General features: G+C 38.3%; 1 protein-coding gene across 1 annotated transcript in view; it reads right to left on the reverse strand.

Moving 5' to 3' along the window:
• Positions 1–18899, reverse strand: part of STT3B (STT3 oligosaccharyltransferase complex catalytic subunit B) — a 106081-nt gene extending 87182 nt beyond the window's left edge. Inside the window, exon 1 of the mRNA XM_045537542.1 lies at positions 18203–18899. Within this exon, the coding sequence (XP_045393498.1) occupies positions 18203–18516 (314 nt within the window). The 5' untranslated portion in view covers positions 18517–18899. The remainder of the gene's footprint in view (positions 1–18202) is intronic.
• Positions 18900–23422: the final 4523 nt, after the last annotated feature.

The raw sequence follows: 23422 nt of genomic DNA on the forward strand, positions 1-23422 counted from the left end.
CTTCTCCTTTATTCTATTAGTAGACCCTCTCAAATTACATAGGTAGCATATTTTTCTCATAGGGTTAAGTACCACTAGTTTGGAGGTTTCATATATACACAAAATTCAACATTAATGAGGATAAAGAACAAAGGTAAAGTAAAAGTACAAAGCAGCTAAGGATACCAGCTAAAGGTGGCATTTCAATCTAACTTTTATTATTCCTACCATCTAGTGGCAGGATCAATAATAAAAGCATGCCAGACTGATCAGCTACTTTATTAAATACACGTGTTGGGGGGCCAATTTACTAGTGCTACTAAAACACTATATCCAATCTCACCAATCTGTATCCAGTCTCACCAAGTGATACACATGAATACAGTCAATAATCACATTAAACACAGCCAATTTTATACTTTAAAATAAGGAAACTCATGTGAAGATATGTTCAAGCCTAGTATGATTATAGAGATTAATTCATATCAGTGTTTAAGTAACTACAACAAAACAACAATACAAATTCAGAAAGATTGTTAATGATACATGAAAAAGAACTCTTTAAGTTACTTTTACTAGGTCAACTCCGAAAGGAATGATCCACAAACACTATACTACCATAAATGTACTCCCTTATGTACAAGTTGCAACTGGGTCTTAGACTACTCTCACTAACCTCTCTGCTCTTGCAGAGATGGGAGGGTCATTTTGATTCAAGACCTTTCATAAGCAGAAAGCATGTTATATGCATCAGATAAACAAAGTTCTTGTTTCTCTACTTTTGAGAAAACCAAGGGTTGTTCAAAGGCTGAAAATGTCCTGCAGACTCCCTAGAGCTACTACATATCTCCCAACTTAAAGCCAGATGCATGTACAAATAACAAAAAAACTAGAACACACAGAGCAAAACTTTTGAACACATATTAACTGAAAACAAGATTTCTATTTTATTTAGTCCCATCTCTTAACTTCCAAAAACCTTAACTGGTAAACTGGCAGTGACAGATACCAACTTTCATCAGCATCCATTTGAAAAAGAAGGGTCTATTTTGCTTTATAAAGGAGATTTAATATGTGAATTGGAAAAAAGGAAGAATGATGAGAAGCTGGCAACAAAAAAAAATTTCATCAAAATAAGAGGTTGATAACAGTGCTTTAATGTTACTCAAAAAAAACCTGAAAAAATTAAGTGCACATATAAAATAGTATATTTGATAAACTATCCAATGATACTTTTTGCTCAGCTCAGTCCAATATAGATGGGACATCTAAAAAACCTAGGCAAAAAGGACAGACACATGTGTTCTCTCTTTCTCTCTGCATAACACACACATGTGAAATATATATTTAAGTCAGGCACACACGTTCATATATTATAGAAAAAAATCTCCAAATATATAGAAACATGTTATCTTGAATTTGTTACTAGATATTATCTAACTTATGAGACCTTATATAATATGCTATTTAACAGGATTTGTATCATTAGATATATAAATATCTATTATTATACACATGCTAAGTCAGGACACATATTAATATACTATAAAAATAAGGTTTATAGCAAGCATTATATATAGTAATAACATCCCATGACCTACAAGTTGCTGTGATGAAAGAACCAAAGTGGTTTGGCCAACTAATAACCTCAAAAGCAAAATGAACAACCTTCTGTAGGGAACATGCTGGGGGTGGGAAAGCAACAACAAAGGATAAACTAAAACAAAACACTCACTAAAAATAAACAATGCTTCCTCTGGACATCTTTAGTTTTTAAGACTTCAGGGGAGGTATATTCATAAGTTGACAAATTACTAAATATTGAAGAGCTTGGTATTATAATAACTTACTCACCAAGACAAATCAGGAGGGATGTTGACAAATAAGCAGATACTCATTTGTCCCATTTGAAAAAAAGATATGTTCCTGTGATAATATGAATATACTTGATGTTCACAATGCAGTAATTCAAACAAAAGAATAAAGATAAAAAGATTTAAAACCTGCAAGGCTGTCAGTCCTAGTTATATCTATGACTTTGGGAAAATCACTTAGCATCATTAGGCCTCAGGCTCCTCATCTATCAAATAAAGCAACTAGATCAGCCTTTCCCATACTGTATTGCATGGAATACTAATTTAACAAGTAAAAATCCTATAGTGATTCCTAAATTACATACGGTGAATACTAGATTAAATAAAATTAACAGTTTATAGAAGAACTTCTTGGTCTGTACATGCTAATATGTATTTTAAATCAACATGAAGGGACGTGGTAAGCAGCATTTTTCAAATTTAAATTATCAGAGATTATTTTGTTTATAATTGCTAGTTCTGGAATATGTGGTTTGCAGAACACACTTTAGCAGGCACTCTAACAATTTCTACAAGGAAACCAAAAGCTATCCAACTTAACTAATTTAAATACCCTGTTCTTTCTTTACCCTTTTCTTAAACAGAAAATATCAGCAAACTAAAGGAGTTAAGAAAGAAAAGAATAAAAGTAGAGTAAATCAGTTTTCTCCTCTCTTTTGAAAGGGGCTAAAGGAGAGGTGACAAATATTAAACTATATGAAAACTTTAGTATCAACATATTTAAGATAACTGTTCATTTCTGTTAAAATAACATCCATTAAACTCCTCACAGATCAGCATGTTTGGTATACTCTATTTTAAAACTTGAATTTAGAGAACTGCAAATGTTAAAATACATTTAATAAGTTTTAAATGGACTTAATTTTTCCCGTTTTACAAATGGCATTAATACTAGGCTCACCTGGTGAAATTCAGCATTATACTTTTTGCCAAATTACTTGACACCTATACTTTACCATGGTAACATTATACCAACATTATTACAACAAATATGTTATATTTTAGTTTACCTCTTGAGGAAGGGTAACTAATTCATTTTGATAGATGAAAGAATCTGGGGCAGGAAAGAATAAAAAGGAATGAGACGCTCAGTCATGGCAATGGCTGGAATCACTGGCAGAAAACATATATGGGTCAAAGTCTCAAGAAGCTTTGTATTACACTACATGTCAAAGAATCCTTCCAATGAGCAGAAGTATTATTACTTCCACTTCTGCCTTTAAATGTTAGATTCAAGAAATCTGAGGTGATATGAAAGTAAGTCATGCTGCCTAAAGCATTGCTTTTACCCTGGAGAGCTATACCAAGGTGTTTTCAACATATAGAATTGTAATGATTGGAAACTATACTTTTAAACAAATCTTCCTAATTTGAGGGTTGAGAAGAAATGTCTACAAATTTATTTATATCTTTTTATATTTGTTCAGGCATGAGAGAAAGCTGTTTCACTTTATTCAAAACCTTGCATTTTGGAACTTAGAATTGCTGGCATTTTCAGTTTTAGAGCAACTCAGCTGCACTTGACGCATGCCTACAGTGTTCTTTCCAAAGTACAAATATTTAAAGGCAAACATTTGAATATTAATTGGCTTCTATTATACTTGGAAAAAATATTTTGGCCACAACACTTAAGAATCTTAATTCCCATGATAAAGTCTGGAGGTAGGGGCAAGGCAAGAAAATCTCAAATACCAACCAATCCCTGAGAACTCCAGCATACCCTTAGAGAGAGAATGGATAGCAAGTAGTCTGGCTATCTAAAAGCACGAGAGTTTGAAATGTGTTGTCAGATCCTGAGTGATCCAAATGAATAATTTAGTGGGAAAAGCCTGAAGAATGAGGAACGCAGGTAAGACTAGAAAGAACCTGGGGCTGAACATACTGGTTCTAGCCCATCACTTTGTGCAAGTCATTTAATATCATCTGTCCTCAATCTCCTCATAACAAAAGTTACATTATCTAAAACATTAAAATTAACCACAAATAAATAAAAAACTTGTAAAAATTTCCCATGCCTCAATCATTTGCAGGAGAAGAGGTGTAACAGGTAGGTTGTGGGAAGTAACATTGCTGATTCATAATTGTACACCTTTGCAAATGCTATTCTTTATAGCAAAAATGTCACCCTCGAGGCTGACTTCAAGGCCTATCCTTTTAACATACTAAGCAACACTCCCTCTTCTCATCTGTAAAATGAGGGCAATAAAATATCTACCTCACAAGATTGCTTTAAGGACCAACAAGCCACAAACTGGAACAAGACATGTGCAACAAATTTAACCCAGACTTAGTATCCAAAATACATGTACTTAAGACCGCCCGCTAATTCAGTAAGAAAAAGATAAACAACCCAATTTAAAATTGGGCAATCTAAAAATTGGACAAAGACATGAACAGATATTTCACAGGAGATAAAAATGATAAACACATTACAGGGTATGAGTTTCTAAAAATGACCCTAAACAATTCTGCCCCTAACTCTGTATGTATCTCCTCTTTTGACACTAAGTTAGGCCTGCATCTATTTTGAACAAAAAAATATAGTGGAAGTGATGTGTTCATCCCAAGCTTAGCTTCCTCCTTCTTGGAATGCTCTTTCTGGGACCCCAAGCACCATGCAGAGGGGCATCCCAAGCAGTCACATGGAGAAGCCAAAAACCCCAGCTGAGCTCCCAGCCAATCAAGATTCCAGATGACTCTCAACTGTCCAGGCATCCCAGACATTCAAGGCCCAGTTGACTGCAGCCTATTGAGCCTCCAGATGATTACAATCATCCCAGCACCCCAGCTGACACATGAAGCTAAAGAACTTACCACTCAATCCACAGAATTGTAAAATAATAAACTACTGTTTTGTCACTAAGTTTTGGGGTGGTCTGTTACAACCAGCAAACACATAAATGAAAGTCGAAGAGTATAAATAGGGTAATATCACTGTTTTAGCTCCAAACAAAGCAAACCTTAACAATATATTGTTTACAAATACATACATATGAAGGGTTTTTAAATATGGCAATGGAAGTGTTAAACAAAACTCAAGATAATGGTTTTCTAGTGCAAAGAAGAAAAGCAATGGGAGAGGCTAGAGAAGGAACACAAACAGATGTGAAACTGGTAATGTTCTAGTTCTGTAGCTGGGTAGGAGGTTCAAAGGTGTTTATCATTAAGTTTCATAATTACATATATTGCATCCATTTTATATGCAAGTTGCATTTTAAATATACTTCAATTTATAAAAAAATTTACAATTTTATATTATATTGTGATTCATATTCAACAGCTATAACATCAAACACTTAAATTATATAATAAAATTGCCTTTTATTTCAAAAGGAAAACCTTTTATATGAAGGCTGTTTATATTAGACACTTTTTATTTAAGTGCAGTAAATTATTTTAACGACAAAAATAAAGTATCTGAAACAGGAGAAAAGATCTTCCTCTTTAATGAAGTGAATGATTCATTTTAACAACCTCCAAAAATATCTTTATTTTAAAAGATTTTAGTTGCTCCTCAAGCTCATTTTTCTATCTGAACATACCACTGGCCTTTACACAGGTTTAAGATTAGATTTATTTCATCTAACTCACATAGTTTCATTATTCTGTTCCTTCAAGTGCCAGAAAGCTGCTTAGTATATTAAAATAAAAGCCTTCTTCATCTATGGTCTGGGGTAAAAATGCTCTTGGGACTGAAATTAAACTTCCATGGAGTAAGTTTATTAAATTTTTAAAAATCAAGAAAATATACAATGTTTTAAGTGTCAATATATTCAACAAACCCAGCTCACTATGATAGATTTTTTAAGAGGCACAGTAGTGGATAAAGATTTGTTTAAAAAAAAATGCACACATTATTTTTAAGCAAAAACATCTTGTGAAATCATTACAGCTTATCATTTTAGGACTCACAGGATTATTGCTATTAATACATGCAATTACTATAAAATTAAAAAGCTGAGCAGTCATTTTTAAGTATTCAATTCATAGTAAAAGAAAATAAAGATTTTACATATTGGTTTATTTAACTTGCAAGATTAGGTTATTAAGAATGAAATGTCCGATTTCCTTAAGTATAATACCAAGTTTGACAGTTGATATCTCTGACATTTCACTTTGACCCTTCTTGTTTTATTTTTATTGTGAAGGTACATCCTCAGTCTTTCAAACATGGTCTGGCTTGTGATTAACTTCCAATTTTTTTTTTTACAGCAATTTTTGTGAAATCATGGATAAGTCAAAAATTACAGAGCCAATGCTGTGCAGACAGCTTGAAAATATCAACGACGTGTTTGGGAAGGATGTGGCTTGCCAGTAGTTTGAGAAGTTCTGTTCTGATTTTAATGTTGAAAATGAGCCACAGGGCAACCTGAGACTAAAGTGGACAATGATGAGCTGAAAGCTGTAGTGGAAACGAATCCACCTCAACCAATCATGAATTAGCAGCAAGGTTTGACATTACTATTCCAACAATATCGGACCATTTGAAACAAATCGGCAAGGTAAAGAAGCTGGACAGATGGGTACCACATGAATTAAACGACCGTCAGGAATCGTTTTGAAGCTTGCCTTTTTTTGCTGTCATGACATAAAAGCGAACCATTTCTACACCATATTGTTACGTGTGATGAAAAATGGATTCTTTTTGACAATTGCAAGTATCTGGCACAATGGTTAGATAAGGATGAAGTGCCGAAACACAGTCCAAAACTGAATATTCATCAAAAAAAAACTAATGGTGTCTGTCTGGTGGTTCAGCACTGGTATTCTCCACTACAGCTTTAGGAAGCCTGCTCAGTCAATTACAGCAGATGTCTACTGAAACCAACTGGACAAAATGATGAGGATGCTTGTGATTAAGCAGCCAAGATTGGTCATCAAGACAGGCCAGTCCTCTTGCAAGACAACACTCAACCACAAGCCATACAAACAATGCTGTATTCACCAAACCTTGCACCAACTGACAACCACTTCTTCCAGGCTTTGGACCACTTCTTGCAATGAAAAATATGCAATTCTCAACATGCTGTGGAAAATGCCTTTCCCGATTTCATGGCTACTCATTCACTACCATTCAGGTGGCAAAATTGTGTCAATAGTTTAGGCTTATACTTTAATTGTGCTGCTTCTTGTTTGAGATATAATCAACTATCCTTTTGATTTCAAATTGGACATTACATATTTAATGACCTTAATAGTCTTCAACGATCCTCCCAGTAATCAGACAGACAAAAGTATTACCACTGCAAAGATACTTTAAGAAAGACAAGTAACTTATTTCATTCCTTATGAATATTTTTATTTAGTATCCTTTAACCTCTTATGGGAAAATTTAAATGAGATCAATCAGGGCTAAGATGGCCTCCTAAAGCGTTGCTTAATTTGCATAGCAATTAACTATAATCATAAAGTTAAATCAAGAGCCATGAAACCAAATGGATCATTAATCCAACTCCACCCAAATTCATCATTTGCATGAAGTTAGTATGTGTTAATTTCATAGTGACAATTTCAATTCTTACTATTCCTCCACATCAGGATATATTTCTCAAGTTCTAATAAGACGCCAGCTTGTGAATTTTATTTCTATTGCTGACATCTGTCTTTTTTCATTTATCTCAAAAACTAACAATGAAACGTTTATAATTCATATGGTTTTTAGATATTAACAAGTCTGTCTTCTCTTATTCACTGTTCCTCAACTGGTGAGTTAACACTTGACACAGGACTCTCTAAGAGTTATTTGTACTTGAAAGAAATAATACACTCATGAAACTAAAATTGCCCTCAAAGTTCTTCCTAAGGTATCCATCCAGCCATTCATCTCCCAATTTCTGATGGCAATCAAGGATGCTCATATAAATCATTTTTTTCTTGTATGCATTATTATCTTCCTCATCATCAACTCATTCCTTCTTCTATAAGATTAAAATGACACTTTTATTGAAAGTGGGATTATGATGTTCACTCCACATATGATTTTACTGACATCACAGTCAAATTCAAAATTTATCTAAGTATTACACAACAGAGACTTGCCATACTATTACTATCATTACCAAAACATAAAATGTGATTATCATCAAGGATAAAGGATCTGTCTTAATATTGAATACTCACCATGTTCCTAGTACTGTGTAGGATATTCTAAGAAGATTAGAAAAGATGTTCTTGCCTTAAAGGATTTTTTATTTCTCTCTCTACAATAATAGTAATAACAAATTATTATATTCGTTACAAGGGAAAATGAGTATGAAAATCCAAATCACCGTAACAGTATTTTACCAATTTTGTAAGTCTCCTGTGCTCTCAGAAAATCATACAAGAGGTATATTAGAGGTGTTAAAATAGCTTGAACTATTAAGTTGGACCATTATCCAAATAGAGCCTAGTACAAGTCATTTATAGTACTCTCTGGCAGGCACTACACGGTATGTTTGTGAAGATAGGACATAGTATGTTGACCCCTTCCTTAAGATACTTGGTTTAAATTTTAGTTTGAATTCCGTAGAAATACTGGCTGACTAATTTGAGTTTGAAGAAACACAGTCTTAGATTTAAATTTTTCTTCAACTAACAAACAATTAACTATGACAGTCCATTATTTGTTCTCAAAAGAAACTGTTACACACTCAAGTAGCATGATTTCATCTAATGCACAGCAGAAAAATACCATCAAATTTGATCAAAATCATTTTGACCAGTAAATAGAAATGCATTAGACTATTCATGTTTATTTCACTTAAGAATTGCTTTCTAATTAAAACAAAACTTATAAGCTGGAATCATGTATCCAATATCCTAAAACATTTGCTAACACATCACGTCAAATTCTCATACTCCAGTAGATCAAGTTCCTAAATAAAGACCCATGTGAATTAAACTTTTATCCTCTGAAGACAGTTTCTGAAAGGATCTTACTAATATGATACATCTTCCATTTTTCCTCAAGACCAAGATAACTACTAAATCAATAAGGAAAATAAAGAAATGATAAAGAAAAAAAGTGGTAGCCATGGAAGACTGGAAGAAGAAAGCAATATAAAAGAAATGCAAGATATTCAAGATTCCGTATCTACACAAACAAAAAAAATAACACATATACAAAACCTAGGATTGACAATCCTCTATAAAAATACCAATACATCAAACAGTCCATTCTTAGGGTTTTCCTAAATTCCTTCAGATCAGACCCCCTTCCAGTATTCTCTTTCCTTGTTTCAAGAACTAACAACCAACCATTCTCTTCCTTATGTCAATCTTAATATACATTCTTTAATATGAACAACAGTTAATAAAAGCCACAGTTTAATTTTGCATTTACCTCATCATTAGTCTCTAGAAAGACAGTGATGTCTCTCTTCCCTCACTAGCTTCCTTATATTTAGTGTCTGGTCTGCTGAAAGATTCACTTTTTCTGGCCAGTTATTATAGTATCTTAGAAAAAGGTGTCAAGGTTACCTTAGGGACAAGGATGACTCCAGCTCAAGAGTTCAGCTTTGAGATCATTTATTTTTTTTAATCTCAAGTGAAGAGAAGGATGACTTCCCCTTCCCTTTCCTACAGGCACATCCTACTATGAAAGAAAAGGTAATCTCCTGAGATGAATAAGATGCCTAGTTAGTCAAATTATTGCTGAACCTTATCACCCAACATACTCTCAACAACCCTTTGACCAACAAAGGTGAATCTTAAAAACAATGCTGAGCAAAAAAAGCAAGACACAAAAGCTATAATTCCATTTATTTAAAGTTTAAAACTAGGCAAAACTAAATTATATTATTTAGCAATCCACAGAGTTTTAGAAAAAGGAAGGATGTGATCACTATAAAAGTCAGGAGGTAGGGGATTGAGAAAGCAAACACCAGGGCTTCTGAGGGAGTGGCAATGATCTTGATGTAGATGATGGTCACATGGGTATTCATTCTACTCTACACTAGGTTTGTACTTTTCAGGATGTGTTATACTTCACACCATAAAAGAAAATTGTTTTAAAGACTGAAACCAAACATCTTTTCTCCTAGGTCTTTGCAGAACATGTTTCTTTGCTCTTGTTTATGTTACGTTTAAGACATATTTTCACAGACTATCTCAAAGATTACAATGATTCTGTACTCCATTATTTTTTATGTGGATTGCACAAGATGGCAAAATAATTTACTATGATAATAAAACCTTTTTAAATAGGGTAATAGACTAATTTATAGGAGTTACTGGTGTTTTAAGAATAGCCATGAAGTTGGCTGGGCGTGGTGGCTCACACTTTTAATCCTAGCACTTAGGGAGGCTGAGGTGGAAAAACCACTTAGGCCAGGAGTTCCAAACCAGCCTGAGCAACAAAGCAACAACCTACCTCTATAAAAAATACAAAAAATTAGCCAGGTGTAGTGGTGCACACCCTTGGTCCCAGCTACTTGGGAAGCTGAGGCAGGAGGATCACTTGAGCCCAGGAGTTTAAAGTTGCAGTGAGCTATGATGACACCACTGCACTCTAGCCTGGGCAACGGAGTGAAACCCTGTCTCAAAAAAAGGCATGAAATAAACACGTAATAGGCACAGTGGTCACAAGTGAGTTTCAAGTCATGATCCTCTTCTCCAACTCCATTTCATCCATTTGGCTTATGTTCTTCTTAAGACAAATTTGGCCAGTGACAAACAATTTAGGTTACGCATATATTGGAATGTTAGAAATTAATTATGAATTACTGCATTAATTTTAATTTTTTAAGTTGTGGACAACAGCGTAAATTTTTACCTTCATTATTAGTATTTAAATCTATCTATCTATCTCATATGCTGCATCTATCTATGGAATGGGGAAGAAAGTGAAAGAAAGTGCTAATATTGTAAGTTTAAAAAACAAATTCACTTTTTTTGGTTGGAAGGATTGCTAGATAGTGCCAATGAAAAGAATACTGCACAGGTGAGAAAAACCTTTAACTACTTGAGAACTAATAAACCTGTAAGACATGAAAAAGAAATTAAAGGAAACCCCAAAAGAAACATTATCAACTTGATTATTAACTAATTATTAATACTTTAACACTTTATTAATATAAACAAAATTTCTTTAACTATGTCTTTATCTAATAACATTTCCCTTTCAATAAGAATGGGCAAAAAAAAAAATAAAGTTTTAAAACTTAAAACTATTAATTTATTAAATTACCAATTCCAAAGAAGTCAAACTTCACACAAAAGCTCTATTTGTTTCCATATCTAAATTTGAAGTGTCATTTCCAATACTGTCAATTTAAAGTTAGTGGTAGAAAGTAACCTCCCCTCATCTTCTGAAGTAACAATTTTCAAACAACTTCTCAAACTACTCCCTTTTAATGCAAACATAGGTACAAGGAAAATGGAAAAGAATCTAGCCAAGCTATGACTGTACCATCTTACAAAAAGGTATTTCATTCCTCTGGTCCTCAGCTTCCTTGTCCAGAAACAGAAAAATAAGTAGGTATACTCTAAAAATCCTTTGGGTTATATAATTCTTGGTCGACTCTGAAAGTTTAGCAGTCCACTTCATAATTCCCATAACTAGAATGGCTTAATACTTCCAATCTCATACTCTAAACTTTTTACAGACAAAATAAATCTAAATGAAAACATCACTCAATTTGGTCATCTTTTCTTCTCATTTAGCTCCTCCCTTAAAAATTCTGTTTCTGCAACCCAAGTGCCCATCAATCCACGAATGGATTAGTAAACTGTGGTATATGTATACCATGGAGTATTACTCAGCTATAAGAAATAACGATGATACGACATCTCTTTGGTTCTCCTGGAGAGAGTTGGAACCCATTATATTAAGTGAAGTATCCAAAGAATGGAAAAACAAGCATCACATGTACTCACCAGAAAACTGGTTTCCCTGATCATCACCTAAATGCACATCGGGGAAGGATACCAATTGGATATCAGACTGGGACGGGGGGATGGATGTATGCTTATATGATGAGTGCGTTGCGGACCGTCTGGGGAATGGTCGTGCTTGAGGGTGCTGACTCGGGGAGGTGGGGGGGGGGGGATGGAGGTATGACTGCATGGTGAATGCCAGGCGCACTGTCTGGAGAATGGACGCGCCTGGGGCTCTGGCTCGGGGGAATGGGCGGGACACGGACAATGTAAGTAACCTGAGCTTTTGTACCCCCACGAAGAGCTGAAACAAACAGAAAAATTCTGTTTCTGAAAATTCCCTAGTCATTCAGGTTAAAAAGCTTAAAACTATCATCAACTCTTCTCTTTCCTACTTCAAAACAAAGTAATCAGCCATCATCCAACTAGTAAACTTAGTTAGCTAGTGCCTGGATTGTGACCAGGCATTTTGACAGGCCAATTTGTTAAGACTTAAATCAGGGCAGCTGATTAAAAAATATAAATTAAATGGAGGACACTTTCATTTAAGCATGCCTTGAAGGCAGAAGGTGCAGTAAAAAGAACACAGACTTTGCAGTCAGGCAGACCTGTATTCTTCAATCCGTGTGGGGAATATTGAATTATCTTTTGTCTATGGAAATAAAAGATGTTACCTCATCTCAATCCTAAAATATTACTGGATTATAAAACACTAAAAACTAAGCATCTACTATCATTTAGAACATACATTAAAGTTATCCTGCAACAGTAAATTCCACAGAAAGAAACAGTCACAAATGATAATGGTCAATGTAACTAGCTCAACGGTCTTAATTCTTTAGAGATTCGTCTACAAATAGTACAACCTTCAACAACATAAAGGCATTCTCCAATTTATATACAGGTTATATCCCAAAATATGTTTAGATGTCTTTCATTTGAAACTATGAAAGCATTTTTCCAAAGATATAAAATTCTAAGTAGTGATTAGATTTCCTGGCAAGCTGACAAATGCCGATCAACCTACACTTATCTAAAATATGGAAGCCTCTAGGGCAACTGCTCCTATCTCTCCCAACTCTAGTCCCCACCTCCTAACATACTCTTGTTTTTTTAAATACAGTATTGCAACTTTCCATCAATTTCTAAATTCCTGGAAATTAATGATGGTCAGAAGTAGGTACAGTAAGGACACAGAAGCCTTCTCAGAAGAGTTAGTGGTTTAAAAACAAAAAGTATCCATCCGAATCAGGTAAAGCAGACAGAAGAGTGAAGATAAAGTAGCAGGTTAGGCGTTAACAATTTTTCCCTTTCCAAAAGTAATAATTTGGCCCGTATGGTATATTTGTGGGTCCTATAGTACCTTAAAATATGCCTTCTTTTTTCCTATTTATTATGGGGACCGACTGAAGCCACTTTTACAATCATACTAAAATTAAACCATTACATTTGGACAAAACATGGCAAAGACAACAGGTTGACCTATAAAAGGCTTCTAATAATTCATAAGAATTGAGGAGTTACACATAAACTAAGTCTAGTAAAACCAACATTGATACCCTTCTAACCACTTCAGGGTTTCTCCTGAGACAGTGAATTTATTTAGCAAAGTCAAGTCATTTAATAGACATCAGCTAATGCACTGGCTTACAATGCATTCAGGTAAGTTACTAACCAAAACTTGAAATGATGGAATCTGATCCTAACCTGCAGTCCAACTGAGGATATAGAAACAGTATTTATATACATTGTTTTCAAGTATTATAGAAAACAAATGCTATCTAGAAATAAGAGATCCTCTTTATCATGGAGTTGAGTAACAAGGATAACATTCTTTATATCACAGTAAACAATGAACTGTCGACCATCAGAATTTAAAAGCAGTAATGGACAGACAGAAAGCTATGATAAAGCAAACTAGAGTATTAACTGTAGAATCTAGGTGGTGAGTATGTGAGTGTTCACTATAAAATGCTTTCAACTTTTCTGCGTGTTTGAAAATTTCCACAATAATTTAGCAATAGATGCTTTATAATTCAAGCTAACTGCAATATTGTCACTCCATAAGATCATTAAGTTTTCAAAAGTAAACAAACTGAGGGGGAAAATGTGATTTGGTCACTTGAGAATAATATTAACCTTTCCATTCTTTATTTCTGATAACATGTGTGCACTGACGAATACTAAGATATAACAATGTAAATAAATTTTAACATTTTCTTATATATTCAAAAATTACTGAGAGAATAAAAATCAAAGATTAGGTACAGAAAGGCCAGTAAGTTACCCCATAATCAAAACAACTAGGTCAGAGTGCATAATGTAAATCCTTATTTTGAGTTTCTAATGTTTGGTCTATAACCAATGTTGTCTTTATGCAAACTACTCATGGCAGTAAGGAGCATGCACTCCCACCCAAGTTAGCCATCAAGATATGAAAACCCTAAAGGGAAAGAAAAAGTTCCAAGGTCTTTCATAGAAGATCCTAACTGCCCCAGGACCTATAATATGCCTCATAAAATCCATGATTTCTACCTATGGGTGCCACCACACTTACCCAGAATGGGAGCAGGTCCAATCCCATCATCCAATCCAGCAGTGCAAAGCACTCCCAGAAACTCCCCCATGTGTACTTGTAATTTAGAATAGCCTCAAAAAGAAAGGCTAGAAAAATTTTAATTACAAGGAAATCAGTGACAGTATACCTGTTCTTGAAGTACAGCTGGACTGCTGTTGCTAATGAATCCCACAGTTAGAGTGACTTTTTAAGATCTGGGGACATTTGTGTTCTAAAACTGGTTTTGTTACCCATTTTGTCTTCTTCAGAACTGAGGTCAATAGCCTCTTTTTGTCATCTGCAAAGTGAAGAGAAATATGGAAACCTCAAAGTACAGGAAGTAGCCCCCAACTTACAAACAGCTTATGTTCCCCAATGGTTTATCATTCCTTTGAAAACATGTTTGTACTAATTAACCTATTTATACCATAGTTTCTGTGGAATAACTGCACTCCAAGTTTCAACTCTAAACTGCAACTTTCTGCCCTGCTGCCTTTTTGCTAACCGCAGCCCAAACCCAAGGCTGATAGAATTTTCTCTCTAGGGAGAAACCACTACAACCTGTGAAGGCAGAGAAAAGGACAATTCTTCTTACATAGGGAGCTTTTACATTGCTTCTGTGGGAAAAGCTACCACAATTTAACAAGATAATGGTTATGAAAAAGGTACCTAACTAATATAATGTAAAAATATTAACAGTTACAACAAAATATGCAAAACTACAATTTGCTCCAGAAAAAAAGAAGATAAAGTAAGGTGCTGTTAAACTAGTCGATCAACCAAATGTTTGGCAAGTACAGACAACATAATTCTCAAACTGCTTCCTGGTATCTGATCAACTCTGCTGATAAAGGAGGAAATTACCAAAGCAAAGGGGTGATTGTTACCAAAAGTGTTGCTAAGTTCTAAAAAAGTGCAGTGTACTTCAATAAACATATATTATTTAACATTATATACATTCTTTATAATGGTAAGATTTATAGAATAACTTGGGTGACAAATTTAAAAAACAAGTATAACTTTATGACAAGTCACTTTTGGCAGCTAACTTGAATTTTACACAATTTAAGAACTACTGTAAAATTTATAGAAACAACTCACAATCAAACAGAGAAAGTAAATCCTTTACTAAACAGACTTCAGAAATGAAACCAATGACAGAGATATGGAAAAAAGGGTCAGGGAAGGTGTAAACAGGCCAGAATAAATTTCATGGATATAGAGCCTGAGAGTAACACTTAAAGGGTCATGTCATCGCTGCATGGATATGATGACAATCTGAGCAACTCCCAGGCTACTACAATACCAGAGCATTAGACTATTGACCAGTTAGTGTTGGTACTATTAGTAGCTTTGAAGGAAAACTACTTTAAAAATCCAAAGTAATAATGGCAGTCAATCCATACCCCCTTTTAAATTTTCAACAAGAATGACTGTAAGAATTACATGAGAAGAATGAATGAGATGCTTAACTACTTGAGATCTTCAAAAAATATGAAACAAAAAAAAGTGGGCAAACAAGGTACTTTTTTGTATGAAACCAGATTCTTTCAGTCACTTGAATTAGACATTACATTAGATTCATACTGACAAACATCCGTTCACAATAAGGTATAAGGACAACTCTTTTATTACATAAATCTGTTTACTACTAAGAATTATGTGACATTATAAGCACAAACATTTAATCAAGATGTAAATATTAAAACTGTAACAGTAAGCAGAATATCTAAATTAAGTAGCTCTTTAAGATTGAAGAGATGTATATACTTTTAGATTAGTGTATATGAGTTAAAACTCAAATGGTACAGATGTAGCTAAAGGATAATGTGTCAGAAATGTGTTTTCATATATAGAAAAACAGAAGTGAAACATTTTCATGTGAATGAAAAAGAGTTGTGCCCTCCAAGCATACTCTTGAAACAGGAGAAAAAAAGTCAACTTTTAATTCGTAACCATACTTCAAAAAAAAAAAAAAAAAAAAGAGTATTTAACCACTTCATCTATGAAGCAACCCAATAAGCCTTTTCATGATTACATTATTCAATTTCAATAGTGAGCTTTGGCTGACTTGATGCAGATTTCTAATCTCCCTTCAAAGTAAGGAAAAATGACAAAAATCCCCTTGAATAAGGTGTAAATTTTTCTGCAATCCTTAATTTCATCCCCAGAGTTATTATTAAACAGTATTGGGCCTTCCATTTATAAAAATGTTACTCTCTGGATACATTATTCACAATTTTCGTTACCTAAAATGTTTGGTCAACCATGCACTTCTGTTGCTTTAATCTGAAAAGACAGAACTTTCTCTTTTCACATTGTTTAGTATATACTAGCAGTTTTCATTTCCTGGTTCCAATTTCATTTTTATCTAATTTGCTTAAGGGTTTCAAAGCTAAGATTACCTAAGAATATTGTGTGTAGTTAATATGGTTTCATAGATATTTTTAGACTCATAAATAATCCACACTAATATATTTTCTTCTGTGATTCCAAGTAACAAAGTGGTTTTTTTTTTGGAAACCAGTGTTAGAAAAGAAATCAAAACCTCTAAAATGGCATCAAAACATACCATGGTACAATGTCAGTGATTAACTGTTTATCTAAATTGAATTCTCCATGAGTGGGCCCCTCTGGTGTTCAATACATGTAGCAATATCAATTTTTTCTCTCTGTAACAGAACTTAAATTTGGCATTTTAATATATGGGTAATATACTACCTAAAACACTTTCTATCTATACATTTAGTAACCCTCAAGAAGATTCTCCCTCTGTATTTCAAACGATAAAACAAATATCCTCAAGTTTAATTAGGTCTAACTGTAAGCAAATAAGAGTAACTCAAGGTTGACAAGTGAACAGATGAATTAAATTAGTTTTAAAAGCATACTCTCAGGTGGAAAAAAATTAACTCAGGTTGGGCAAGTTGGGAAAAAAGTTAAAGCAATCTTCCTATCTAGATAATTCACAGACCTCTATAGTGTCTAAACTGGCTAGTGTTCTGAATGTGATAATTTCCTAAAACATTCAGGTCAATCCCTTTATACTATGTGCAACTTCGGTATTACAATCTAGGGCTCCTATTACTGTGGTACTGTTTGTTCTCTCATCCACAAACCTTCCTGCAGAGAACAGTAAAGGAACTAATGCAGTGCTTTCAGATATTGTGCATAACATACTAAGGGTGACAGTTTGGGTAACAGAGTAATGATCTTGCTCTAAAAGGCAACCCAAGATGATAGCGGAACAGTGAGGTGCTGCGTGCACTTAAGGGCTCTGCAAAAAGCCACTCCTGAAAATACCTAATGCTAAATAAATAAGAGTCACTAGCTTTCAGATCACTTTCAGGGATATTATTTCCCTTCCTACAACACCCCACTCTCCTTTTCCCTTCTCGTATCGTGAAACCAAAATAAGAACCAGTGAAGGCGTAAAACTGCAAGGCTGACCAGACAGGGTTCCGGCACATCTGGACTCACCTCCAGCGGCAACAGGGCAGCCCCTGGCCAATCTCATCCGAACTAGCAAAAACGCGCCCGCAAAAATGAAAGAACGCGAAAGCCGCGAGCGAGGAGTCGGCCACGAGTCCGCTGAGGAACGACCTGCCGGCTCCTAGCGTGGCGGGTCCGGACTCTGCGACCAGCGCCGGCTGCGAGGGGCTGCAGTCACCCTCCCAGCAGTCGTCACACTTGCCCGGCCGAGGGTCAAGGTTCCACTCCGGGACCCCGACGCCCCGCCTTAGGTTGCTCGGGGCAAACTTCGCCCACGGGCAGGGGAAGCGCCCGGAACTCCGGGACCCGCGCCCGCCTCAGCCGGGACGCGAGCTGGGCTCGGCGGCGGCGCGGGGCCAAGTCCAGGAGAGCCGCGGCGGGCACAGGAGCCGGTCCCGGTCCCCGCGGGCCGCGGGCGGGGGAGGGGCGGCGGGGCACTTACCACGGGTCGAACTCGTGGATGATGCTTTCGAAGCGGATGACGGCGAAGAGGCGCGAGCTGAAGCCGGCAAGCCAGGCCAGGAAGAGGATAGTGAAGGAGAGCAGCGACTGCCACCCAGCCGGCTGCGACAGCCCCCCGGACAGCCCCGCGGGGGCCGGCTTCGGCGCCGCCGCGCAGCCCGCCGCCTTGTGCGCGCACTGGGCCCCGGGCCCGTGGTGGCTGTGCCGGCTGTTCCCCAAGGCCATGAGGCCGCTCCAAGGGGACGAGTTGAGGGACGACTTGTGCTTGCTCTCCGGGGCTGAGGGCTCCGCCATGTTGTGCCCCGGCGGCGGGTCTCGCTCTCCTCCGCCGCCGCCGCCGCCGCCGCCGCCGCCGCCGCCTGGTGCGAGGGGTGCTGGGCGGGGACCCGGAGGAGGAGGAGGAGGAGGAAGAAAAAGGAGGAGGAGGGAAGAGCTCCGCGCGCTCCCGCCCTCAGCGCCGCGAGGCCGGGGGACAGGGGGTGGAGGCGGCGGCGGCGGCTGCGGGGAGTCTCCGCCTCAGCAGCGGCAGCGACCGCCGCTCTCTCAACCCAGATGGCCCCTGCGCCCCACCAGCCATCCGTATCCCCAGTACAGCTGCGGCGGCGGCGAAAGCCGACGGGACGAGGGCGCCAGAGAAGGAAAAGGAGCAGACGGAGGCAGCACCACAGCACTAGAGAAGCAATGACATTCCCTCTCACGCCCGCCGCCCGCCCCGCCAAGAGGAGCAGGGGGAGGAGCGTCCCGAAGTCCGGGCGGAGCTCAAGCAACCTCAGACTCCGCCCCCGGCCCGACAGGAACTGGCCCCTCCGCCTGTCACAAAGCGACAGGTCCGTTAGGGGGCGGGCCCAGAACTGCGGCGCCCACCAATAGGGACGCGAGTTGGGGCGGAGCTTGACCCAACCGTCTTCCCCCTCCCCCTCCCGGCCTCGCGCCCGTTTGCCGGGAGCCGCCGAGCTGCGTGGCTACGGCTTCATTGTCAGTTGAAAGACGCGGTTTCGCGCGCCTGTGCGGTCTGCGAGGAAGAGTGCTAGGCGGCTCCGCTAGGTTCATGGAGCTGAGCCGAGTCGAGGGGTCGGAAACAGCGGAGCGGCCTCCGTCAAACTTGATTTAAAGGACACGAAGAGCGCCGCGCCAACCAGCAGGGTGCTCCTGGGCTCTCCGCGGTCGTGACTTTTAACCCGCTTTGCGCGGAGCGCCTACCACGTGACTGGGCGCGCAGGCGCGTTCCACTAACCCTCCGCGCGTGGGTCAGGCGGACGGGCTCAGCCGCCCGCTGCGCCCCCTACCCGGTGCCAGGAGTGAGTCCTCCGTGGCGTAGACGCCGTCGGCCGCACACTGCGCTACACGTCCGGCCTCCCGCTGGGCGGCTGCTACCGAGGACGAGTTTGCGCTGAAAACTCTTTGGAGCTAGCAAACGCACCCCTAGCTCCGGAAGGACCTAATGAGGCAGGCAAAATGCGACCTTCTCTCGCCCTTTTTCATTCGTTGTAGTTTCCTAATTGCAAAAGTAATGTATGTTCACTAGAAATACGGGAAGATGCAGGAATTCATTGTTAACGGCTGCATACATTCCATCAAACGATTGAAACTATTTAACTTACCCTGGACTTTCAGCTGTTACCCGGTTCTCACTTCAGTAAATGATAACAGAAGGAAGATCCCTGTACACGTATTTCTTCACGTTTAGGTTGTGTTTTTATACCTTCTTTCCCTTTCCCCACGCCTCTCGTCACTCCCCAAAGAAAGTGCTACCAGATGGACCAAAACGAGTTTAAACCTAAGTGAGGTAGTGAGGAGACTAGAAGTATCCTGATAAAGCCCCGTGGAGGGCAGGGAGCTTTCAGTGTAATCAAGCCCAGTAAATATTTGATTAGTTTTTCATGTAAATTCACAGTTACTTGTCCATTTTATTTGGTAACATCTGAATTTAAAAGGATGTATTTGTGTAAAATTATAAAGGCCCTTAATTATTTCCTTACGTCATTTAAAATTTTCTCTTTAAATTATAAGTTGTGTTTAAATTGTAGGTCTTTTCAAAATGTTGAATGAACAAGTGTCCCTAGTTTAAGGATGCTCTTTGAAACTAATGGATCCAGCTACTCTTTTAGTCTGCTAAGTGATTAATTTTTCTCGTTTCCTTACAAAAATAGTCTCATTAAGGAAACAATGAAAAGTTTTCCAGAAACAGACTTTCTAACCAACAGTTTAATAGTGGACATTTATTGAACATCTAAATTTTAATGAGAATTAAGGTACAATGTTAACTGGTCTCTGTTGTGCAGAGAAAGGTGACATGCTTTTGCTCAGAGCCCAAACGGTGCATGCTAAAATGACAAGATTTAGAGTATTTTTGCCCATGTGCCATGAAAAAAGTTCTACCAGCCTAAAATAAAATTTATTTTGTTTGGATATTTCTATTTTATTGTCTTTATACAGATGCTCCCTGTTAAGGTATACATTATCTTTTGCTTCCTCGGTTGGCTGTTTAATGGCCAGGGGCCTAGTCTGAAGAGTAACAAGATTTGGTTCTAGTCCCTAATTGTTGCTTACTAGCCATGTAACATTTGACAAGTCACCTGCGTAGGTTGCCCTTTCTACTCTTAAAGTCAATTGTTAATATTAAATGTGATAACTTATCTGAGTATACTTTGGAAAATTGTAAAGGAACATACGCAAATGCAGGGTGGTGGTGAGTATAAAAGGAATGTGGAAAGTCCTTTTATTCTTGGTCTTCATTCATTCACTCATTGATTCAGCAAGTATTTATGGAGCTCCTCCTTTATGCCAAGCACTATGTGGGCACTGGGGTGCATTGGAATGCAGCAGGGAACAAGAGAGACACGATTCCTCTCTCACAGAGCTCACCAGCCCCCCCTGGGGAGGTAGGCATTAACTAAATCACATTAAATAATGAAATGCAATGTGACAAACAATGTGGAGGAGAGGTTCATGGGGGATTTGACCTATACAAGAAGGATGGGAAACATTAACCTGAGGAAGCAGCACTGGGGGTGAGGATGAATGGACCAGGGGAAGAAGAATGGAAAGTGTTAGGCTGAACCCAGAGGCTGGTAGGAGGTTCCATGGGAACTTTCCCTTTAAACTGGCCCCACCCCTTTGAGAGCCCACCCAAACCCTGCTATAAAAGACCTAGACACCCCCCCCTGCCGCCCCCACCAGGTGTTTAGGGGCCGATGACATCTTGGCCTCAGCTGGCTTGTATGCAGATGTTAAAAGAAACTTCTTTTCACCTCTCCCAGCTTTGTGCATTCCTCCCTTGGAGTTTCTAACAGAAAGGATCATCCAAACAGAGAAGTACATGCAAAGGTCCTGCAGTGGGGCAGGGGAGGCAAGTACAAATAACCCAGAAAAGGGCCAATGTGTCTGCAACACAGGCAGTGGGACAAGGTGGGGTAGGAGTCTGGAAGGAATAGCCAGATAGCATAGGTCATGCTAAGAGGTGTTTTAACCTGAGAGTGTTGAGAATCCACAAAAGGTCTTAAGCAGGATGTTTGAGGTGGAGTGAAAGAGATGATCAGATATGTGTTTTGAAAAGGTTACTGAGGCTGCAATGTGGAAAGCACTTTGGAGAGGGGACTAGTAAGAGACCTCATCAGTGTACCTGAGATTTCAGAGGTTACTTTTGTGAGGAATATATTACAGTGGAACCACTAAGGAACCCATAAAAATAAATAGCAACATTGTGAATTCTCAATTTCCAGCCTTTCAACTTAGAAAAATGTTTTTCAGTTTGTGCATTAAGTGTGTTGTTTGCCTCTCTGCACTTGAACTTCTTGATCCTGCTAGGTGCTTTTAATGTCTTTGTTGGGTTCTAATCTCTGAGGAGTCAGATAGTCAAACACTAATGGTGCAATTTGATGAGTAGAGTGTTGTGACATCAGAAGCCCAGCTCTACTTAGAGACTTCCAGGGGAAGGCAGTATCTGAGCTGAAACCTGAAGGATGAACAGAAGTTCGCCAGACACACCAGGAAAAAAGATGGTGGGGATTCCAAGCAGGAACTAGAAAGTCTTTCGAATGAACACACAAAGTTTCATATTAATGAGAGTACATTGGGAGGGAGGCTGAAAGGAAGATAACAACCAGATTATCAAGGATTTGTCTGCCTAGTTTAAGGAGTTTAGATATTAACCTATAAGCAGCTGGGAGCCATTGAAACATTTTGAACAATAACATGGTCAGACTTAGTTGATGGAAGAAAAAATTTTGATAGCAATATGAAGGATGTAGTGGAAAGATTGAGAGTAGAAGCAGGGACACCAGTAAGGAGGCATTTGCAGATGTTTAGGCAAGAGAATTGCCTAAAAACAGGGACAGTGGGGTCCAGAGAGGAGGGGATAGATAGGAGAGTTATCAAGAGGGTAGAATGCAGAAATTGATGGTTGGGGCAAAACAAAGTAAGAGTTAGGATGAATTGGGAGTTTCTGGCCTGGTCATTTGGGTGGAAGGTGATGTCTCAGAAATGAGGATCTCAGGACAAGAAACATGTTCGAAGGGAAGAAGATCAAATCAGCTTTGGACATGTCATATTCTAAGTCCCTGTAGTACATTCAAGAGGAAGTGGCTAACAGGCACTTAGATAAAGAAATCTGATGCACAGGAGGGAGAGTTTTTCTGGGAATAAAGGTTTGGTATTCCATGGCCATGGATGAAATTTTGCTGGAATCAAAGTTACTGGAAATGAGGGAAAGATTGAGAATAGAACCTTAAAGAACTCCCAAATTAAGAAGCTAGAAGATATGCCTACAAGGAGCCCAAGATAGAGCAACCAAAGAGAAAGACCCAGCAGAAGCAGTGATATCCTAGAGCTAAGAAAGGGAAATCAGGTGAGGTGAGCAGCAACACAAGCTACAAAGAACACAGAGTGTGACACACCTGGAAAATGTACCTTTCTTTTGGCAACCAGGAGTCCAGTTACTTTAGCAAGGTCAATTTTAGTGGAGTCAGAGCAGGTCAGGAACCAGATCACCCTCCATCAGACAGTGGGTAAGGAGGGATCAGTAACAAAGAACATGAAGGCAAGGAGTATAGGCCACTCTAGAAGTCTGGCTGTGAAAGCTTACGGAGGACTAAGTCAGATGAAGAAAAGACTAAATTACTGATCCACAGTCGCTGGCATTTTCTACCATGATCAAGAAAAGATTTAAGTGCTGATAATGTGTCTCAGGAATGACAGGTCT

The sequence above is a fragment of the Lemur catta genome, chromosome 1, assembly GCF_020740605.2.
Source record: "Lemur catta isolate mLemCat1 chromosome 1, mLemCat1.pri, whole genome shotgun sequence".
NCBI lineage: Eukaryota > Metazoa > Chordata > Mammalia > Primates > Lemuridae > Lemur > Lemur catta.